Source organism: Pelobates fuscus, chromosome 5, assembly GCF_036172605.1.
Source record: "Pelobates fuscus isolate aPelFus1 chromosome 5, aPelFus1.pri, whole genome shotgun sequence".
Lineage (NCBI taxonomy): Eukaryota > Metazoa > Chordata > Amphibia > Anura > Pelobatidae > Pelobates > Pelobates fuscus.
In genome coordinates, this window is record NC_086321.1 from 88,290,197 (window position 1) to 88,309,807 (window position 19,611).

The window sequence follows — 19,611 nt, forward strand, 5'->3', positions numbered from 1 at the left end:
GTCAGCATGTGCCATTTGACCTGCGGCTGATTGCCAGCAGTTATTAATGACTTTGTTTAATAATGAGGAAAGGACAAGGATTAATCAAGCGGCCATTAAAGCGCTAGAGGATAGAGCCCGTGCTTTGACTCAAGCCAATCCAGCAGCATGGGCCGCAACACATTACCCTAATACCGATCCCGATTGGAATGTAAATGGCGCAGATATGGTTCAACTCAGAGCCTATAGAGACGCTATAATTGCTGGCATGAAAGCCGGAGGAAAGAAAGCCATTAATATGTCGAAGACAGTTGAGGTGATTCAGAAAAGTGATGAAGCGCCCAGTGTCTTTTATGACCGATTATTGGAGGCATACCGCTTGTATACCCCCTTTAATCCGGAAGACGCAGATAATTCCCGAATGGTGAACTCCGCCTTTGTCAGCCAAGCTTACGGAGATATTAAGCGCAAGCTACAAAAGTTAGAAGGGTTTGCAGGTATGTCTATTACCCAACTAATGGAGGTAGCGAATAAAGTATATATGAACAGGGAAACAGAAACTAAGAAAGAGGAAGAGCGCAAGATGCGTAAAAAGGCTGATATGCTAGCGGTAGCGATCGCAGACGTAGATAGACGGGGCCCAGATAGAGGCGATAGTAAGTGGAATGAGGAACCTCTGAGTAGAAATCAGTGCGCATACTGTAGGGAAGAAGGGCATTGGAGAAATGAGTGTCCGCGAAGAGAACAGTATGAGAGAGAGAGACCTAGGACAGGTTATGGAAACTTTAGAGGCAGAGCGAGAGGTAGAGGAGGCCCCGGAGGGAGCAATGGTAATAGAGGGAGTAATGGGAACAGAGGAAGTGTAAGGGAAGATAGGTACTATCCAGCAGCGCAAAGGTCCCGCGATAGAGAAGGTAGGGACTTTGTAGGATTGGCTGACACGGTCATGGAGGACTATTGATACCGACCGGGCTCCATCCCCCTTGGTCGAGCGGAGCCTATGGTCGATGTATCAATAGGGGGAAAAAGGAGTGCGTTCATGATCGACACTGGTGCTGAACATTCGGTGGTGACTGACCTAGTTGCTCCTCCATCTGGAAGAACTATTACTGTAATAGGAGCAACTGGAAGAAGTGCTGCAAAACCGGTTCTTAAAAGTCGACTCTGTACATTGGGAGGCCACGTAGTAAAACATCAATTCCTTTATATGCCTGAATGTCCAGTCCAATTGCTGGGACGTGATATGCTATCTAAGTTACAAGCGCAGATTACGTTCCTACCAAATGGAACAACATCCTTAAAGTTTAATGGACCTTCAGGTATTATGACATTATCCGTACCAAAGGAAGAAGAGTGGCGACTTTATACAGAGTTGACTAGCCAAAACCCTAGGAGTGATGAGTCCTTATTCAACATACCAGGAGTTTGGGCAGAGAACAACCCACCAGGATTGGCCCGCAATATTCCACCTATTAAAATCGAACTAAAACTTGGGGTTTATCCAGTGAGCCTAAGACAATATCACATCCCGCAGAAGGCTAAGAAGAACATCCAATCTTATCTGGATAAGTTCATACGGTATGGTATCCTAAAATTCTGTACTTCCCCCTGGAACACCCCATTGCTGCCTGTTCAAACGCCCAGTACAGATGAGTATCGACCTGTGCAGGACTTGAGAGCAGTCAATGATGCGGTTGTTAGTATACATCCAGTTGTGCCCAATCCATATAACCTGCTTGCTTTAATTCCGGGCGGGGCTACCTATTTTACAGTCTTAGACCTCAAAGATGCCTTCTTTTGCCTCCGAATTGCCGCAGAAAGTCAATGTATCTTCGCTTTCCAATGGGAAAACGCTGTAACGGGCTCAAAACGCCAAATGACCTGGACAAGACTGCCCCAAGGGTTTAAAAATTCACCTACCCTATTTGGTTCAGCTCTAAGTCAAGATCTACTGGATTTCGAGTCCATCCCAGGAGAGTGTGTATTGTTACAATATGTAGATGACTTGTTGATAGCAGCAGTTACAAAGGAAATATGTCAGCAAGCAACGCACGATCTACTACACATTCTCTGGAAGGCAGGATACAAAGTGTCTAGAAAGAAGGCTCAGTTGTGTTTGCCAACTGTCAAATATCTGGGATTCCATATCTCTGAAGGTCAAAGAATTATGGGGCCAGAGAGAAAAGAAGCTGTGTGCCAAATACCGATACCCAAGAATAGAAGACAAGTGCGAGAATTCTTGGGGGCAGCAGGCTTCTGTAGGATATGGATTCCCAGCTACGCGATACTGGCAAAACCTCTGTATGCAGCTATCAAAGGTACAGAGCACGACCCCTTCTTATGGACTCAAGAACAGCAAACGGCATTTGAAGATGTGAAGAAGGCTTTGATGAGTGCCCCAGCATTAGGTCTACCTGATCACACACGACCATTCTACCTGTATGTACATGAGCAAAGAAGAATGGCTGTGGGAGTATTGACACAGTACTTGGGATCATGGCAAAGACCTGTTGCCTACATGTCTAAGCAACTGGATGCAGTGGCCAGCGGACTTCCACCTTGTCTAAGAGCCGTAGCTGCAGCCGCCCTGCTAGTAGCTGAAGCCGATAAACTCACTCTGGGTCAAGAACTTTATGTACAAGTCCCACATGCAGTACAGACGTTGTTGGATTACAAAGGAAATCATTGGTTTAGTAACAGCCGTATGACCAAGTATCAAGCAATGTTGTGTGAAAACCCAAGAGTGCATTTAGAGACTGTAAACACCTTAAATCCAGCTACCCTTTTGCCACAACCTACTGAAAGTCAACATGATTGTTTGGAAGTAATGGATGAAGTATTTTCAAGTAGACCCGATCTTCGTGATTTTCCCATCCAGAACCCCGATGTTCAATATTACACCGACGGCAGTAGTTATGTGAAAGAAGGGATCCGCTATGCAGGATATGCAGTAACAACAATAGACAAGGTGATAGAAGCTCGGCCACTGGCAAAAGGAACATCAGCACAAAAGGCAGAATTGATAGCACTGACACGAGCGTTACAATTGGCTGAAGGTTTAAGAGTGAATATCTACACGGACTCCAAGTATGCGTTTTTAACCACTCATGCCCACGGAGCTTTGTATAAAGAAAGAGGACTATTGAATTCAGAAGGCAAAGAAATCAAGTATGCAGCTGAAATCCTACAACTATTGGAAGCAGTGTGGGAGCCGAGAGAAGTCGGTATTATACATTGTCGAGCGCATCTGAGAGGAGATGGTGATGTAACCAAAGGAAATCGGATGGCAGATAGTGCAGCAAAGCGTGCCGCTGAATCGGGAAGACAGGAGTATGTGGGGCATATAGCTGCTCTTATACCAACTCCACTGTCTCAATGGACTCCAGTTTATACAGCTCAAGAAGAGGAGTGGTTAAAGACTGAACCTGGAAAGTATTTGGAGAACAAATGGTATCAGTTAGAAGATGGAAGAATAGTCATTCCAGCGTCACTAGCGGTAGAAATTGTCCAAAACTATCACAACGGGACACATTCTGGGAGAGACAGCACAGAAGAATCTCTCAGAAAACATTTCTACATACCAAGATTGTCCAACTTGACTCAGGCCATTGTACGAAGATGTGTAACGTGTGCTAAAAATAATGCAAGGCAAGGACCAGTAAAGCCACCAGGAGTCCAGTTTATGGGGGGGACTCCCCATGTCCGATTTACAAATTGACTATACAGTGATGCCTAAATCGGGTGGACATCGCTACCTGCTGGTAATTGTGTGCACCTATTCAGGCTGGGTAGAAGCATGTCCTACTCGTACAGAGAAAGCAGGAGAAGTTGTGAGATTCCTGCTACGAGAAATAATACCCCGATATGGACTACCCTGCTCTATAGGATCGGACAATGGTCCAGCTTTTGTTCATCAGTGCCTACAACAACTGACTCATATGCTTGGTATAAAGTGGAGGCTTCATACGGCATATAGACCCCAGAGTTCTGGTAAGGTAGAGAGAATGAATAGAACTATTAAGAATCAGTTGGCTAAAATGTGTCAGGAAACCCAACTTAAGTGGAACGTTCTCTTACCCATAGCTCTATTACGAATCCGCAGTACACCTACCAGAAGGATGGGCCTCTCTCCTTTTGAAATCATGTATGGGCGACCACCTCCCGTACTTGGTAACTTAAGGGGGGATTTGAGTCAGTTGGGAGAAGGAATTACCCGGCAGCAGGTTGTAGAGTTGGGTAAGACTATGGAGGAGGTACAGAAATGGGTACAAGATAGATTACCTGTGAATATTTATCCCCCAGTTCATAGTTACCACCCAGGAGACCAAGTGTGGATTAAAGAGTGGAATAATGTACCGTTAGGGCCCAAGTGGAGAGGTCCTTATGTTGTTCTTTTTTCTACCCCTACAGCGATAAAAGTAGCCGAAGTGACTCCGTGGATACATCACTCCAGGGTTAAACCAGCAGCAGTCGATTCTTGGCAAGTTACAGCAGATCCAGAGAATCCCTGCAAGATCCGGTTAAAACGCACGACTCAGTCGGAGTGACGAGGAACTTTGTGGATTACAAATTTTATTGTTTCAGAGATTTGGTAAGTGAGTGAGAAGGCCATAATAAAGCCTGTCCGCTCACCGACGTATAGTATATAAGCCAGGAAAAGTCTCGAAGGGACCCCTGTGAAGACGAGCAGAACTCCATTCCCTGCAGCCCTTACATCCTGGAAGCTGAGGTGCCTTCGCACGGACGAAGACTGAGGATGACGACGAAAGATGTGTTCTTGATAATGTTTTTATATGTGTATTTTTATATTCAGGAAGGTAGAGGTACCGACACTCCTAGCTGTGAGGTATGCATTAAGACTACAAGAACAGGTAACCATATTTCCCAAACCCTAATTTGGCATTCACAATACGAGTGTAAAGGAGATGTATCAAGATGTAGATACCTAAATATAGAATATAGTGTGTGCCATTTAGGAGTAGGAGAACCTAAGTGCTTCAGTCCGGAGTATCAACCTCGTACAATTTGGTTGACTCTCAGGAATGGAGATCCTCAGGGGACCCTAATTAATAAGACGGTAGTAGAATCTGTACATTCTTCGGGTGTTCTGCTATTTGATGCGTGTAAGGCGATATCAAGTGGTAGAAAGCCGTGGAATGTATGTGGGGATCTTAGATGGGAGAGGACGTATGGGTCTAACGATAAATATATTTTTCCCAGTAGTAAAAATAAATATGTGAGTCCTAGATGCCCAAATAGAGATTATAACTTTTGCCCATATTGGTCTTGTGTGGGGTGGGCAACTTGGGGACAGACAGTAGACAAGGACATGATTGTGACTAAGTTGCCTACCAGCCCATACTGTAAGTCTATGGAATGCAATCCAGTCCATATACTTATAAATAACCCCGACAAGTTCCTAGATAAATATGGTAATTTATTTGGGTTTCAAATATATGGGACGGGTTTAGATCCTGGGACAGTATTGTTTATAGGGATAGAGACTGATACGGTATCCTCCCAGACTCATCAAGTATACCATTCCTTTTATGAAGAGATGAGCATAGATAATAAGATCCCCCATAATGCTAAAAACCTGTTTATTGATTTAGCCGAAAGTATTGCCGGTAGTCTTAATGTTACCAACTGCTATGTGTGTGGAGGTACTAACATGGGAGACCAATGGCCTTGGGAAGCAAAGGAGGTAATGTCCGGTTCTGAGGCAGTTGACCAATTAATATCTACACAAGCCGATTATCATATGAGTGTTAGAGGTAAATCTGAGTTATGTTTGCATAGCAAGGAAAGGAATGATGTATAATACTTCTGTAGGAGAATTAACTTGTCTAGGGCAAAAAGCTTATGATGATGATACAAAGAATACAACTTGGTGGTCGGCTTCAAATGTCTCAGAACCATCTAACCCGTTTGCTAGATACGCCAATTTAAAGGATGTGTGGTTTGATCTATCCATCACATCTACCTGGAGAGCCCCAGCAAATTTGTACTGGATCTGTGGTAAGAAAGCCTATTCGGAGTTGCCACAGGACTGGGAAGGGGCATGTGTGTTGGGTATGCTCAAACCATCCTTCTTCTTGTTACCTATTGAAACAGGTGAGACTTTAGGTGTTAAAGTGTATGATGTGAATCATAGGAAGAAAAGGGGACCCATAGAGATAGGCGCCTGGGAAGATAATGAATGGCCTCCCCAGCGTATTATAGATTATTATGGGCCAGCCACGTGGGCAGAGGATGGTACCTTTGGTTATAGAACCCCAATTTATATGCTCAACCGTATTATAAGATTACAGGCGGTGGTTGAGATCATTACTAACGAGACATCACAAGCGCTCAATCTTCTAGCGAAGCATAATACCAGGATGAGGACAGCAGTATACCAAAATAGATTAGCCTTGGATTACCTTTTGGCAGTAGAAGGAGGTGTATGTGGGAAGTTTAACCTGAGCAATTGCTGTCTTCAAATAGATGACGAAGGGCAAGCAATAGCTGAGCTTACTAGCCATATGGTTAAACTAGCGCATGTGCCTACTCAGGTATGGAAAGGGTATAATCCAAGTAGTTGGTTTGGTAGCTGCTATGAGTGGTTTGGAGGGCTTAAGGCAGTGGTAGGTGGAGTCCTACTGATTTTAATGTTGTGTCTACTCCTGCCGTGTCTTATACCCTTAGTAGTTAGGTCTGTGCAAAGCCTGATAGAAAATATAGCAGAGAGAAAGGCTGCTGCACAGATAATGGCAATTTATAAATATAAGGCTCTAGATCAGGGAGAACCAATGCAGGAAGATGAATGTTGAAGATTCACATCATAAGATAAGTCTGGTCTGTTTCAAGGTAACTTGCGGTGTATGCAAACTAAGGTTAAGTGATGCCTCAAGTAATTGTGAAATATCAAGAGGCATCAAAGGGGGGAATGTGGTGGAATCTCGGTAAAAATAAATTTAGTAGGCCGAGATTACCACGTGGCATGTGTACGTGCATATGCTGACGTATCGATCAGTTGGTTGCACGAGGCAAGATACGATCAGTAGTGTACGGAGCATGTGCAAGAATACAGGATGTAGTATTCCCCTCCTCCATTGTGCTGGACAAGCCATGCGGTCAAGCAGGAAGTTAATTCTTATTTGTATTGATTGGTCAAGAGAATGTGCGGGTGGAGCTTAATATGGGAGGAGTTATGTGCCTATATAAGGAGCCTGCACTATTGTCCGGGGCTCAGAACTTGCTGTATTTTGGTGACATTAGTCCCTCTGAGTCCCGATCGGTGATCCAATAAAGAATCTCTTCCTTCCTGAAGAAACCTGTGTCCATCTCTCTGTGCTTGGCTTCCGTCAGTTTCTCCGGTATCAGCTTCTGCATTAACCCCATACAGGCAACAACTTGACGAACTACTGTCTAAACCATAACAGCTGTATATCTGCAACAGAACCAATGAGCTGTACCCCACCCTCTTTCTTCCTGTACCCCATTCACATTGATGACTACCAAAAAAAAAGCATAAAAGAGTACCATACTAACATGTTTTACCTTATTGACAGGCTTTCTCAAACCACTAACCCACTTTGCCCACCCCCACTCTGTCCTATGTTCACTAACAAGCATTACGTAAGAAGAGATTACTGCTCTGCTTTGGTTCTGTCCTGGGTCCACTTCTCTTTTAAAAAAAAAAAAAGTAGGCATTGAGAATCGTGTGTTGGTATTTGCAAATGGCCCAAATCTAGATAAGATAATACAGTTCGAAAATGATAAAACGTGTCTATAAAGGGATTTGGATAAACTGGAGAACTCAGCATGCAAGTGGCAGATGAGATCCAATACAAAGACATGCATTTTGGAATAGTGAACCCACAGGCCCATTATATGGAAGGGACATGATGGCACTATGCACAAATTGTGGGTTACCACAGCAATGCGCCGAGCCGCATTCCCTCAGTCTGCACAAAGTCACTGGACCACTAGGGAGTGTAATGTCCCTCTCCAAGTCTTCAGGTAAAAGGGTGCATGCATGCATGTATATGAATGTGAAATATCTTTGGATTCATTTAAATAAATATCATAAAAAGGGATGGAGCATATGTGATGTCATGATGTGTGGATCATATGGGTAGGACATTGTGATGTCACAGTATGTGGGTGCAACAAATTATTTTATTACCTTGGTAGGAAAAAAATCCTTGTACCGCCCCTGAGAGATGGTCTGCAGTTTGGGGGAATCCTGCATAGGATGTTGTATTTTAACTTGTTTCTTGCTTACATAGCTTTCTAAATAGTAAGGCTATTACTTACTACTGTAGCACAAATTGCTAAAAACAAAAACAAAAAAAACACCGTAATGCTGACCACCTTATAAAAGGTGTCAGAACTGGACAATAGAAGAAGGCTGCTTAGTCTGATGAATCACGTTTTCTTTTAGATCAGTTGGATAGCTGGGTGCGTGTACGCCATTTTTCTTGGGAAGAGATTGCAGCAGGATGCACTATGGGAAGAAGGTAGGCTGGTGGAGGCAGTGTTATGCTCTGGGCACTGTTCTGCTGGAAAATCTTGGGTTCTGGCATACATGTGGATGTCAATTTCCACACACACCACCTACCTAGAGATTGTTGCATGTCACATACACCCCTGATAGCAGTGGCCTCTTTCAGCAGGATAATAGCACCCTGTCATACTAGAAAAAATGGTTCAGGAATAGTTTCAGGAACATGACAGAGAGTTAAAGATGTCGCTTAGGTCTCCAAATCAACCAGATCTTAATTGAGTATCTGTGGGATGTGCTGGAACAAATCTTACCCACGGAGTCCTCACCTCGCAACTTGCAGGACTTCAAGGAGGATAGGATGTGGGGTAAAGTGACACAAGAGTTAAAGGGACACTATAGTCACCCAGACCACTTCAGCTCAATGAAGTGGTCTGGGTGCCAGGTCCCTCAGGTTTTAACCCTTCAGATGCAAACATAGCAGTTTCAGAGAAACTGCTATGTTTACATTGCAGGGTTAAGCCAGCCTCTAGTGGCTGTCTTCCGGACAGCCACTAGAGGCGCATCTGCGACGCTGGAGGCATATTAGGCCTCCATCGCGCAGAGCGTCCGTAGGAAAGCATTGAGAAATGCCTTCCTATGGACACTTTGAATGCGCGCGCTGCACTTGCCGCGCATGCGCATTCGGCTCCTGTGACGTTGGCGGGGGAGGAGAGGTCCCCAGCGCCGAGGGAGTCCGGCGCTGGAATAAGGTAAGCTGCTGAAGGGGTTTTAACCCCTTCAGCGCCATGGGAGAGGGGCCCTGAGGGTGGGGGCACCCTCAGGGCACTATAGTGTCAAGAAAACTGCTTTGTTTTCCTGACACTATAGTGATCCTTTAAGAGTAAGATGAATTTTATGTATGGGAAAAGTTGCTTGCTAGAATAGTTTTCTGTGAAGGCTTGGTTTGTTTGTTTTTTGATGACACAGTTGCAGAAAATGAAGTAAGGTGGGGAAAGTTATTAACTGTTTAATTATTGTATTTTTAGCAGTGAGTTTTCAATGATTTCTTGAAAAAGTGGACGCTAGAGTCTAATGTAAAAGTGAGCTCCATAGGAACGGTGCAGCCCTAGAGAAGTGTTGCAGGAGTGCGTCAGAGGTGGGAGCAGGGCCAGTGCAAGCATTTTTGGCACCCTAGGCGAAAACAAATTTGCTGTCCCATTTGCTTCATCCAATCATGCAGACTAACACACACGTTGACTCAAGTAGACACACACTGATCATGCAAACTGACACACACGCACTAACCTATGTAGACCGATGCACACAGACTAATATACACACACTGACCCAGACAGACACGCTGACCCATACAGACTGACACACTGACCCATACAGACTGACACACTGACCCATACAGACTGATACTGACCCATACAGACAGACACGCTGACCCATGCAGACTGACATGCTGACCCATGCAGACAGACAGACACTGACCCATACAGACACACTGACATACATAAACATACTGACTGAAGCAGACTAACACATTCTCTGACATACCTCACCTTCATTGCTGTTCATTTGTTCATTCCCTGCGCCTGGCTGCCTTTCTCTGCACATTTCCTCCTTTCTCTGCACATTATGCTCCTGCCCACTTCTTCCCACGTACATGGGAAGGGGCGGGAGCGAAGAATTGAAGAGCCCGCGCGATGCCGCAATGCATGCTGTGGGGGGGGGGGGGGGGGGACCTGGCTGATCTGTATGCCACCGGACCTGTGTTCTACAGGGGCTAGTGAGCAACAATGTGCTTCTGATCGCCCGGTTGCATACTCACAATAATCTAACTTTTCAGGGACGGCGCCCCCCCATTAAGCAGTGTCCTAGTGGCCGCCTAATTTGCCTATAGGGAGCCGGCCCCTGGGAGTATGAACAGAGTGGTCAGGACGAGACATGGTTGTCTTTCATTGAGAAACGGTAGGTAGGAGCAGCGTTATGTAGAGATTTGTAAGCAAGTACCAGAATTTTCTATATCTTACTGGAAGTCAGATTCCAATCCATAATATGTAATCAATGATCAATACACTGTGATGGATATAAAAAAATGTAGGTAAAATGTCTATTTGTTATATGCACCTGTGCTAATTCCTTACTCAAAATGGCCACTAGAGCACCCCCTCCCATCAACCAAAACACTTGTGTAACAAAATGGCGTCTCCATCCAGAGCTACACCCAAGATGATGATGACATCAACACCCTGGAGGAAGTACATCAAGATTAAACACTTGACACTTAACCAATTAAAAGTTTACTTTTTATATTTGCACACGATGCATTCTTTTGCCCTTTTTAAGGGGCTACACCCGCCCCCTGAAAAAACTTTTGGAATTTTTCATTTATCTGAACTTTGGTGTTAGTGTGATTTCTTCAGCGTGCACGCATCTCATTTTCAAAATATGGACAGGGGCAGATACTCAGGCAGACACTTGGTCTGGTCCAAAACAACACTATGGCTCTTTCCTCTTTACTTCTTCGTGGCTTGACTCCCCTCACTCCTTTCCAGGAGAATGCCCATCATCATCATCATCCCCTCTACCAGCAGTGTACCCCACCTCCCCTAGTGTATCCCCCCAGCAGTGTACCCCCGCCTCCCCTAGTGTATCCCCCCCAGCAGTGTACCCCCGCCACCCCTAGTGTATCCCCCCCAGCAGAGTACCCCACCTCCCCTAGTGTGCCCCACCTCCCCTAGTGTATCCCCCCCAGCAGTGTACCCCACCTCCCCTAGTGTATCCCCCCAGCAGTGTACCCCACCTCCCCTAGTGTATCCCCCCCAGCAGTGTACACCACCTGCCCTAGTGTATCCCCCCAGCAGTGTACCCCACCTCCCCTAGTGTATCCCCCCAGCAGTGTACCCCACCTCCCCTAGTGTATCCCCCCAGCAGTGTACCCCACCTCCCCTAGTGTATCCCCCCAGCAGTGTACACCACCTCCCCTAGTGTATCCCCCCCAGCAGTGTGCCCCACCTCCCCTAGTGTATCCCCCCAGCAGTTTGTCCCACCTCCCCTAGTGTATCCCCTCCCCAGCAGTGTGCCCCACCTCCCCTAGTGTATCCCCCCAGCAGTTTGTCCCACCTCCCCTAGTGTATCCCCTCCCCAGCAGTGTACCCCACATCCCCTAGTGTATCCCTCCCAGCAGTGTACCCCACCTCCCCTAGTGTATCCCCCCTCAGCAGTGTACACCACCTGCCCTAGTGTATCCCCCCAGCAGTGTACCCCACCTCCCCTAGTGTATCCCCCATCCCCTAGTGTATCCCCCCCAGCAGTGTGCCCCACCTCCCCTAGTGTATCCCCCCCCAGCAGTGTACCCCACCTCCCCTAGTGTATCCCCCCAGCAGTGTACACCACCTCCCCTAGTGTATCCCCCCAGTAGTGTACACCACCTCCCCTAGTGTTTCCCTCCCAGCAGTTTGTCCCACCTCCCCTAGTGTATCCCCCAGCAGTGTGCCCCACCTCCCCTAGTGTATCCCCCCCAGCAGTGTACCCCACCTCCCCTAGTGTATCCCCCCCAGCAGTGTACACCACCTGCCCTAGTGTATCCCCCCAGCAGTGTACCCCACCTCCCCTAGTGTATCCCCCCAGCAGTGTACCCCACCTCCCCTAGTGTATCCCCCCCAGCAGTGTGCCCCACCTCCCCTAGTGTAACCCCCCAGCAGTGTACCCCACCTCCCCTAGTGTATCCCCCCAGCAGTGTGCCCCACCTCCCCTAGTGTATCCCCCCAGCAGTGTGCCCCACCTCCCCTAGTGTATCCCCCCAGCAGTGTGCCCCACCTCCCCTAGTGTATCCCCCCCAGCAGTGTACCCCACCTCCCCTAGTGTATCTCCCCCAGCAGTGTACCCCACCTCCCCTAGTGTATCCCCCCAGCAGTGTGCCCCACCTCCCCTAGTGTATCCCCCCAGCAGTTTGTCCCACCTCCCCTAGTGTATCCCCTCCCCAGCAGTGTACCCCACCTCCCCTAGTGTATCCCCCCCCAGCACCGTGCCCTACCTCCCCTAGTGTATCCCCTCCCCAGCAGTGTACCCCACCTCCCCTAGTGTATCCCCCCCAGCAGTGTGCCCCACCTCCCCTAGTGTATCCCTCCCAGCAGTGTACACCACCTGCCCTAGTGTATCCCCCCAGCAGTGTACCCCACCTCCCCTAGTGTATCCCCCCCACCAGTGTACACCACCTGCCCTAGTGTATCCCCCCAGCAGTGTGCCCCACCTCCCCTAGTGTATCCCCCCAGCAGTGTACCCCGCCTCCCCTAGTGTATCCCCCCCAGCAGTGTACCCCACCTCCCCTAGTGTATCCCCCCCAGCAGTGTGCCCCACCTCCCCTAGTGTATCCCCCCCAGCAGTGTACCCACCTCCCCTAGTGTATCCCCCAGGCAGTTTGTCCCACCTCCCCTAGTGTATCCCCCCTCAGCAGTGTACACCACCTGCCCTAGTGTATCCCCCCCAGCAGTTTGTCCCACCTCCCCTAGTGTATCCCCCCAGCAGTGTGTCTTCTCCCCATAATCAGCAGTATGATTCCCCCTCCCTCCCAGAAGTGTCTCCTCCTCCCTCCCCCAGTGAGACCCTCCCACTCCATGCTGGATGTGGTGTCCAGGCATGCGGGCCCTGGGCTCCCTGGTTCGGGCTGTGTTCAGCAGGTGGAGTTCCTACAAGTATCGCTTTGTGCCCTGGGTGGCCCTGAACATGGCTCGCAACCGCAGGTGAGAGTGTCAGTGCCCGGTCACCCCCGGGCTGCGTATCACTGGTATATTCCGTGTGTCCGCCCCCAGGGTTGTGTAATAGTGGCTTATTCCGTGTGTGTCGTCCCCTCCCCCCGGGTTGTGTAATAGTGGTTTATTCCGTGTCCTCTCCCCGGACTGTCTATCAGTGGTATATTCCGCTGCTCATAATGTGTTGGCTAACCGTAGGTCACCATAGGGGGTGCAGCTGGGGCTCAGTGTCACCCAGTCTAGCTGTCAGCTCGTGTGTGTTATATATACAGGCAGTCTCAGTGTGTGTGTGTGTGTGTGTGTTATATACAGGCAGTCTCAGTGTGTGTGTTATATATATACAGGCAGTCTCAGTGTGTGTGTTATATATATATATACAGGCAATCTCAGTCTGTGTGTGTTATATATACAGGCAGTCTCAGTCTGTGTGTGTTATATATACAGGCAGTCTCAGTGTGTGTTTGTGTGTGTTAGATATATACAGGCAGTCTCAGGGTGTGTGTGTGATATATACAGGCAGTCTCACTGTGTGTGTGTTAGATATATACAGGCAGTCTCACTGTGTGTGTGTTAGATATATACAGGCAGTCTCACGGTGTGTGTGTGTGTGATATATACAGGCAGTCTCACTGTGTGTGTGTTAGATATATACAGGCAGTCTCACTGTGTGTGTGTTAGATATATACAGGCAGTCTCACTGTGTGTGTCTTACATATATACAGGCAGTCTCACTGTGTGTGTCTTAGATATATACAGGCAGTCTCACTGTGTGTGTCTTAGATATATACAGGCAGTCTCACTGTGTGTGTCTTAGATATATACAGGCAGTCTCAGGGTGTGTGTCTTAGATATATACAGGCAGTCTCAGGGTGTGTGTCTTAGATATATACAGGCAGTCTCAGGGTGTGTGTGTCTTAGATATATACAGGCAGTCTCACTGTGTGTGTGTGTGTTAGATATATATAGGCAGTCTCAGGGTGTGTGTGTGATATACAGGCAGTCTCACTGTGTGTGTGTTAGATATATACAGGCAGTCTCAGGGTGTGTGTGTGATATATACAGGCAGTCTCAGGGTGTGTGTGTGTGATATATACAGGCAGTCTCACTGTGTGTGTGTTAGATATATACAGGCAGTCTCAGGGTGTGTGTGTGTTAGATATATACAGGCAGTCTCACTGTGTGTGTGTTAGATATATACAGGCAGTCTCAGGGTGTGTGTGTGTTAGATATATACAGGCAGTCTCAGGGTGTGTGTGTGTGTTAGATATATACAGGCAGTCTCAGGGTGTGTGTGTGTTAGATATATACAGGCAGTCTCAGGGTGTGTGTGTGTGTTAGATATATACAGGCAGTCTCAGGGTGTGTGTGTGATATATACAGGCAGTCTCAGGGTGTGTGTGTGTGATATATACAGGCAGTCTGTGTGTGTTATATATACAGGCAGTCTGTGTGTGTGTGTGTGTGTGTGTGTGATATATACAGGCAGTGTGTGTGAGATATATACAGGCAGTCTGTGTGTGTGTGTGTGTGTGTGTGATGTATACAGGCAGTCTGTGTGTGTGTGTGTGTGTGTGTGTTATATATACAGGCAGTCTCACTGTGTGTGTGTTAGATATATACAGGCAGTCTCAGGGTGTGTGTGTGTTAGATATATACAGGCAGTCTCAGGGTGTGTGTGTGTGTTAGATATATACAGGCAGTCTCAGGGTGTGTGTGTGTTAGATATATACAGGCAGTCTCAGGGTGTGTGTGTGTGTTAGATATATACAGGCAGTCTCAGGGTGTGTGTGTTATATATACAGGCAGTCTCAGGGTGTGTGTGTGTGATATATACAGGCAGTCTGTGTGTGTTATATATACAGGCAGTCTGTGTGTGTGTGTGTGTGTGTGTGTGATATATACAGGCAGTGTGTGTGAGATATATACAGGCAGTCTGTGTGTGTGTGTGTGTGTGTGTGTGTGATGTATACAGGCAGTCTGTGTGTGTGTGTGTGTGTGTGTGTGTTATATATACAGGCAGTCTGTCTGTGTGTGTGTGTGTGAGTGTTATATATACAGACAGTCTGTGTGTGTGATATATACAGGCAGTCTCAGTGTGTGTGTGATATATACAGGCAGTGTGTGTGTTTGTGTGTGTGTGATATAAACAGGCAGTCTCAGTGTGTGTGTGTGTGTGTGTAATATATACAGGCAGTCTCAGTGTGTGTGTGTGTGTGTTATATACAGGCAGTCTCAGTGTCTGTGTTATATACAGGTAGTCTCAGTGTGTGTGTGTGTGTGTTATATACAGGCTGTCTGTGTGTTACATACAGGCAGTCTGTGTGTGTGATATATACAGGCAGTGTGTGTGTGTTAGATATATACAGGCAGTCTCAGGGTGTATGTGTTAGATATATACAGGCAGTCTCAGTGTGTGTGTGTGTGTGTGTGTGTTAGATATATACAGGCAGTCTCAGGGTGTGTGATACCTACAGGCAGTCTCACTGTGTGTGTGTTAGATATATACAGGCAGTCTCAGGGTGTGTGTGTGTTAGATATGTACAGGCAGTCTCAGGGTGTGTGTGTGTTAGATATGTACAGGCAGTCTCAGGGTGTGTGTTAGATATATACAGGCAGTCTCAGGGTGTGTGTGTGTGTGTGTGTGTGATATATATACAGGCAGTCTCACTGTGTGTGTGTTAGATATATATAAAGGCAGTCTCAGGGTGTGTGTGTGTTTATATACAGGCAGTCTCAGGGTGTGTTGTGTGTTTATATACAAGCAGTATTTACATTTGTTACTCAGACAATCTCTAGAGGTGCAGCCCTACAATATTTGCAGACATCGTTGTTCAGTGTCTTCAATCTCCACATGAAGACTCTGAGAGCTCCCCTAAGGGATGCATTTATGTAATGTATCTGTATGACGAGATGCTAATTGGCGCAGTTTGGCAGTAGTCCCCACTTGCTTTTTTTTTTTTTATGGGGAAGTATTGGATTAGCTGAGATCCTCATCATCGCTGATTATCCTAGTCGGGAGAACACATAGCTGTGGGGAAACTGCGGCAGCAAGGGACTAAAGTTGAATAAAAACGTGTTTTATAGAAGGAAAACAAATCTAAATCATATACTGATTAGATTTTGTATTCTTTCACTTACTTTGCATTTTGTTAATAAATAAAAAGAAACTATTAACATTTCTATGAATACCAATCACCTCTTTTTACGGAGGAATGTGTGTAACAAAGTGCTTAGAAGGTGAAAAATTATTTACAGGCAGCTCTATACACTTGTGTGGAGATATCCTCAATTCCACTAAACGAATATGTAGATTATAGTGCGGTGCACTATAATCTATATATTAACATTTCTAGTTTTGAAAGCAGTTTTACTTTAAAGCATTTTTTTTCAAACAATTGCACAACAGTGTACATCAAATCAAGGATGGGGCAAAAGTATATTAAAGGAGCACTATAGGGTCAGGAACACAAACCCGTATTGCTGACCCTATAGTGTTACACACACTATCTAGCCCCCTTTGCCTCCCTAAAGATAGTAAAATCTTACTTGTATTGAAGTCTGAAGCTGCTGCCTCTGCCTGTGAACTACCTCTGACATAGAAACATAGAATGTGACAGCAGATAAGAACCATTCGGCCCATCTAGTCTGCCCAATTTTCTAAATACTTTCATTAGTCCCTGGCCTTATCTTATAGTTAGGATAGCCTTATGCCTATCCCACGCATGCTTAAACTCTTTTACTGTGTTAACCTCTACCACTTCAGCTGGAAGGCTATTCCATGCATCCACTACCCTCTCAGTAAAGTAATACTTCCTGATATTATTTTTAAACCTTTGTCCCTCTAATTTAAGACTATATCCTCTTGTTGTGGTAGTTTTTCTACTTTTAAATATAGTCTCCTCCTTTACTGTGTTGATTCCCTTTATGCATTTAAATGTTTCTATCATATCCCCCCTGTCTCGTTTTTCCTCCAAGCTATACATGTTAAGATCCTTTAACCTTTCCTGGTAAGTTTTATCCTGCAATCCATGAACCAGTTTAGTAGCCCTTCTGTGAACTCTCTCTAAGGTATCAATATCCTTCTGAAGATACGGTCTCCAGTACTGCGTACAATACTCCAAGTGAGGTCTCACCAGTGTTCTGTACAATGGCATGAGCACTTCCCTCTTTCTACTGCTAATACCTCTTCCTATACAACCAAGCATTCTGCTAGCACAGTGGTTCTCAAACCAGTCCTCAAGACCCACCAACAGTCCAGGTTTTGTTAGTATCTCCATTGGAATAAAACAGGGAAATACATAAATCCTGGACTGTTGGTGGGCCATGAGGACTGTTTGAGAACCACTGTGCTAGCATTTCCTGCTGCTCTATTACATTGTCTGCCTACCTTTAAGTCATCAGAAATAATCACCCCTAAATCCCTTTCCTCAGATGTTGAGGTTAGGACCCTATCAAATATTCTGTACTTTGCCCTTGGGTTTTTACGTCCAAGATGCATTTTCTTGCACTTATCCACATGAAATGTCAGTTGCCACAACTCTGACCATTTTTCTAGTTTACCCAAATCATTAGCCATTTGGCTTATCCCTCCTGGAACATCAACCCTGTTACATATCTTAGTATCATCAGCAAAAAGACATACCTTACCATCAAGACCTTCTGCAATATCACTAATAAAAATATTAAAGAGAATGGGTCCAAGTACAGATCCCTGAGGTACCCCACTGGTGACAAGCCCAAGCTTCGAATATACTCCATTGACTACAACCCTCTGTTGCCTGTCACTCAGCCACTGCCTTACCCATTCAACAATATTGGAATCCAAACTTAAATATTGCAGTTTATTGATAAGCCTTCTATGTGCAACAGTGTCAAAAGCCTTACTGAAATCTAGGTAAGCAATGTCTACTGCACCACCCTGATCTATAATTTTAGTTACCAAATCAAAAAATCAATAAGATTAGTTTGGCATGATCTCCCTGAAGTAAACCCATGTTGTCTCTGATCTTGAAATCCATTTGTTTTTAGATGTTCAACAATCCTATCCTTTAACATGGTTTCCATCACTTTCCCCACTACTGACTGGCCTATAGTTGCCCGACTCCTCCCTATTACCTTTCTTGTGAATGGGCACAACATTCGCCAACTTCCAATCTTCTGGGACTACTCCTGTAATCAATGATTGGTTAAATAAATCTGTTAATGGTTTTGCTAGTACACCACTAAGCTATTTTAATAGCTTTGGGTGTATTCCATCAGGTCCCATTGACTTATTTGTCTTTACTTTTGAGAGTTGAAATAGAACCTCTTCCTCTGTAAACTCACGTGTAATAAATGACTCATTTATCCTTTTTCTTAACTGAGGTCCCTTTCCCTCATTTTCATCTGTAAATACCGAACAAAAATATTCATTGAGGCAGTCCGCTAGACCTTTATCCTCTTCTACATGCCTTCCTTCTTTTGTTTTTAAGCTAACTAATCCTTGTTTTACTTTTCTTTTCTCATTTATGTATCTAAAAAAAGTTTTGTCCCCCTTTTTTACTGACTGTGCTATTTTCTCTTCTGTGCGTGATTTGGAAGCTCTTATAACTTGCTTAGCCTCTTTCTGCCTAATCTTATAGATCATTCTGTCTTCCTCACTCTGGTTTTTTTTATAATTACTAAATGCTAACTTTTTGTTTTTTTACTATTTTGGCCACATCTGCGGAGTATGTGGGGATATTTATGGGATAATAATAGGAAACAGATGAGAATTGCCCACTATTTTCAATTCTCAGATCCCAAAGATCGTTATCATTATAAGTGAAATGTATTCCATATAATAAAATCACAATTTGTTATAAAAATAGATAATATTTAGTTTTTTAACAATTTAAATAATAATAATGAGTAACATGAGTGATAATAATCAATGGAAATTCAGTATAACATGAGTATGCAATACAATATGGTAATATAAACTTCCTAATGGTTAACGCAGTTTAGAATCTACACATTAGCTGTCAAGAAGATTTATGATGGGCTTCACAGAGACAAAGAAAGTTTCACATAGAGACAGAGCTGCAGCGTAAAGCCATAAAAACTTAGCTGACAGAGTAACCCTTTCAATGCTGGCTAGACCTCCTAAGTAATTAAGATCTACTCTTATGTAATTTTAATTAAAATAACATTTAACCAGTCATTAACAATTTCCTGGATTCATCCAATGAGAAGAAATCTAACATGTTCTATAAGCTGATATTTTAATTTGCCTAACAGATATTTTATCTTATTTAAAGCAAATCAATACAGCTGGATAAATATCATGATATGCTAACATGTGATATGTCACATAAATACAGAATTAGTGTTTTATCTGCAGAATAAAAGTTTAATAATGTATTTCTTATTGCTAAGATTTCT

At 45.1% G+C, this 19,611-nt stretch overlaps 1 protein-coding gene across 2 annotated transcripts in view; it reads left to right on the plus strand.

Annotated features, from left to right (window-relative positions):
* The first annotated feature begins 13,045 nt into the window (after window positions 1-13,045).
* SETD9 (SET domain containing 9) overlaps window positions 13,046-19,611 on the plus strand; it is a 37,298-nt gene continuing 30,732 nt past the window's right edge. The window contains exon 1 of one of the 2 annotated variants that reach the window (XM_063454043.1): window positions 13,046-13,200. In XM_063454043.1, the coding sequence (XP_063310113.1) occupies window positions 13,082-13,200 (119 nt within the window). In that variant the 5' untranslated portion in view covers window positions 13,046-13,081. The remainder of the gene's footprint in view (window positions 13,201-19,611) is intronic. The other variant, XM_063454044.1, reaches the window with a different exon arrangement.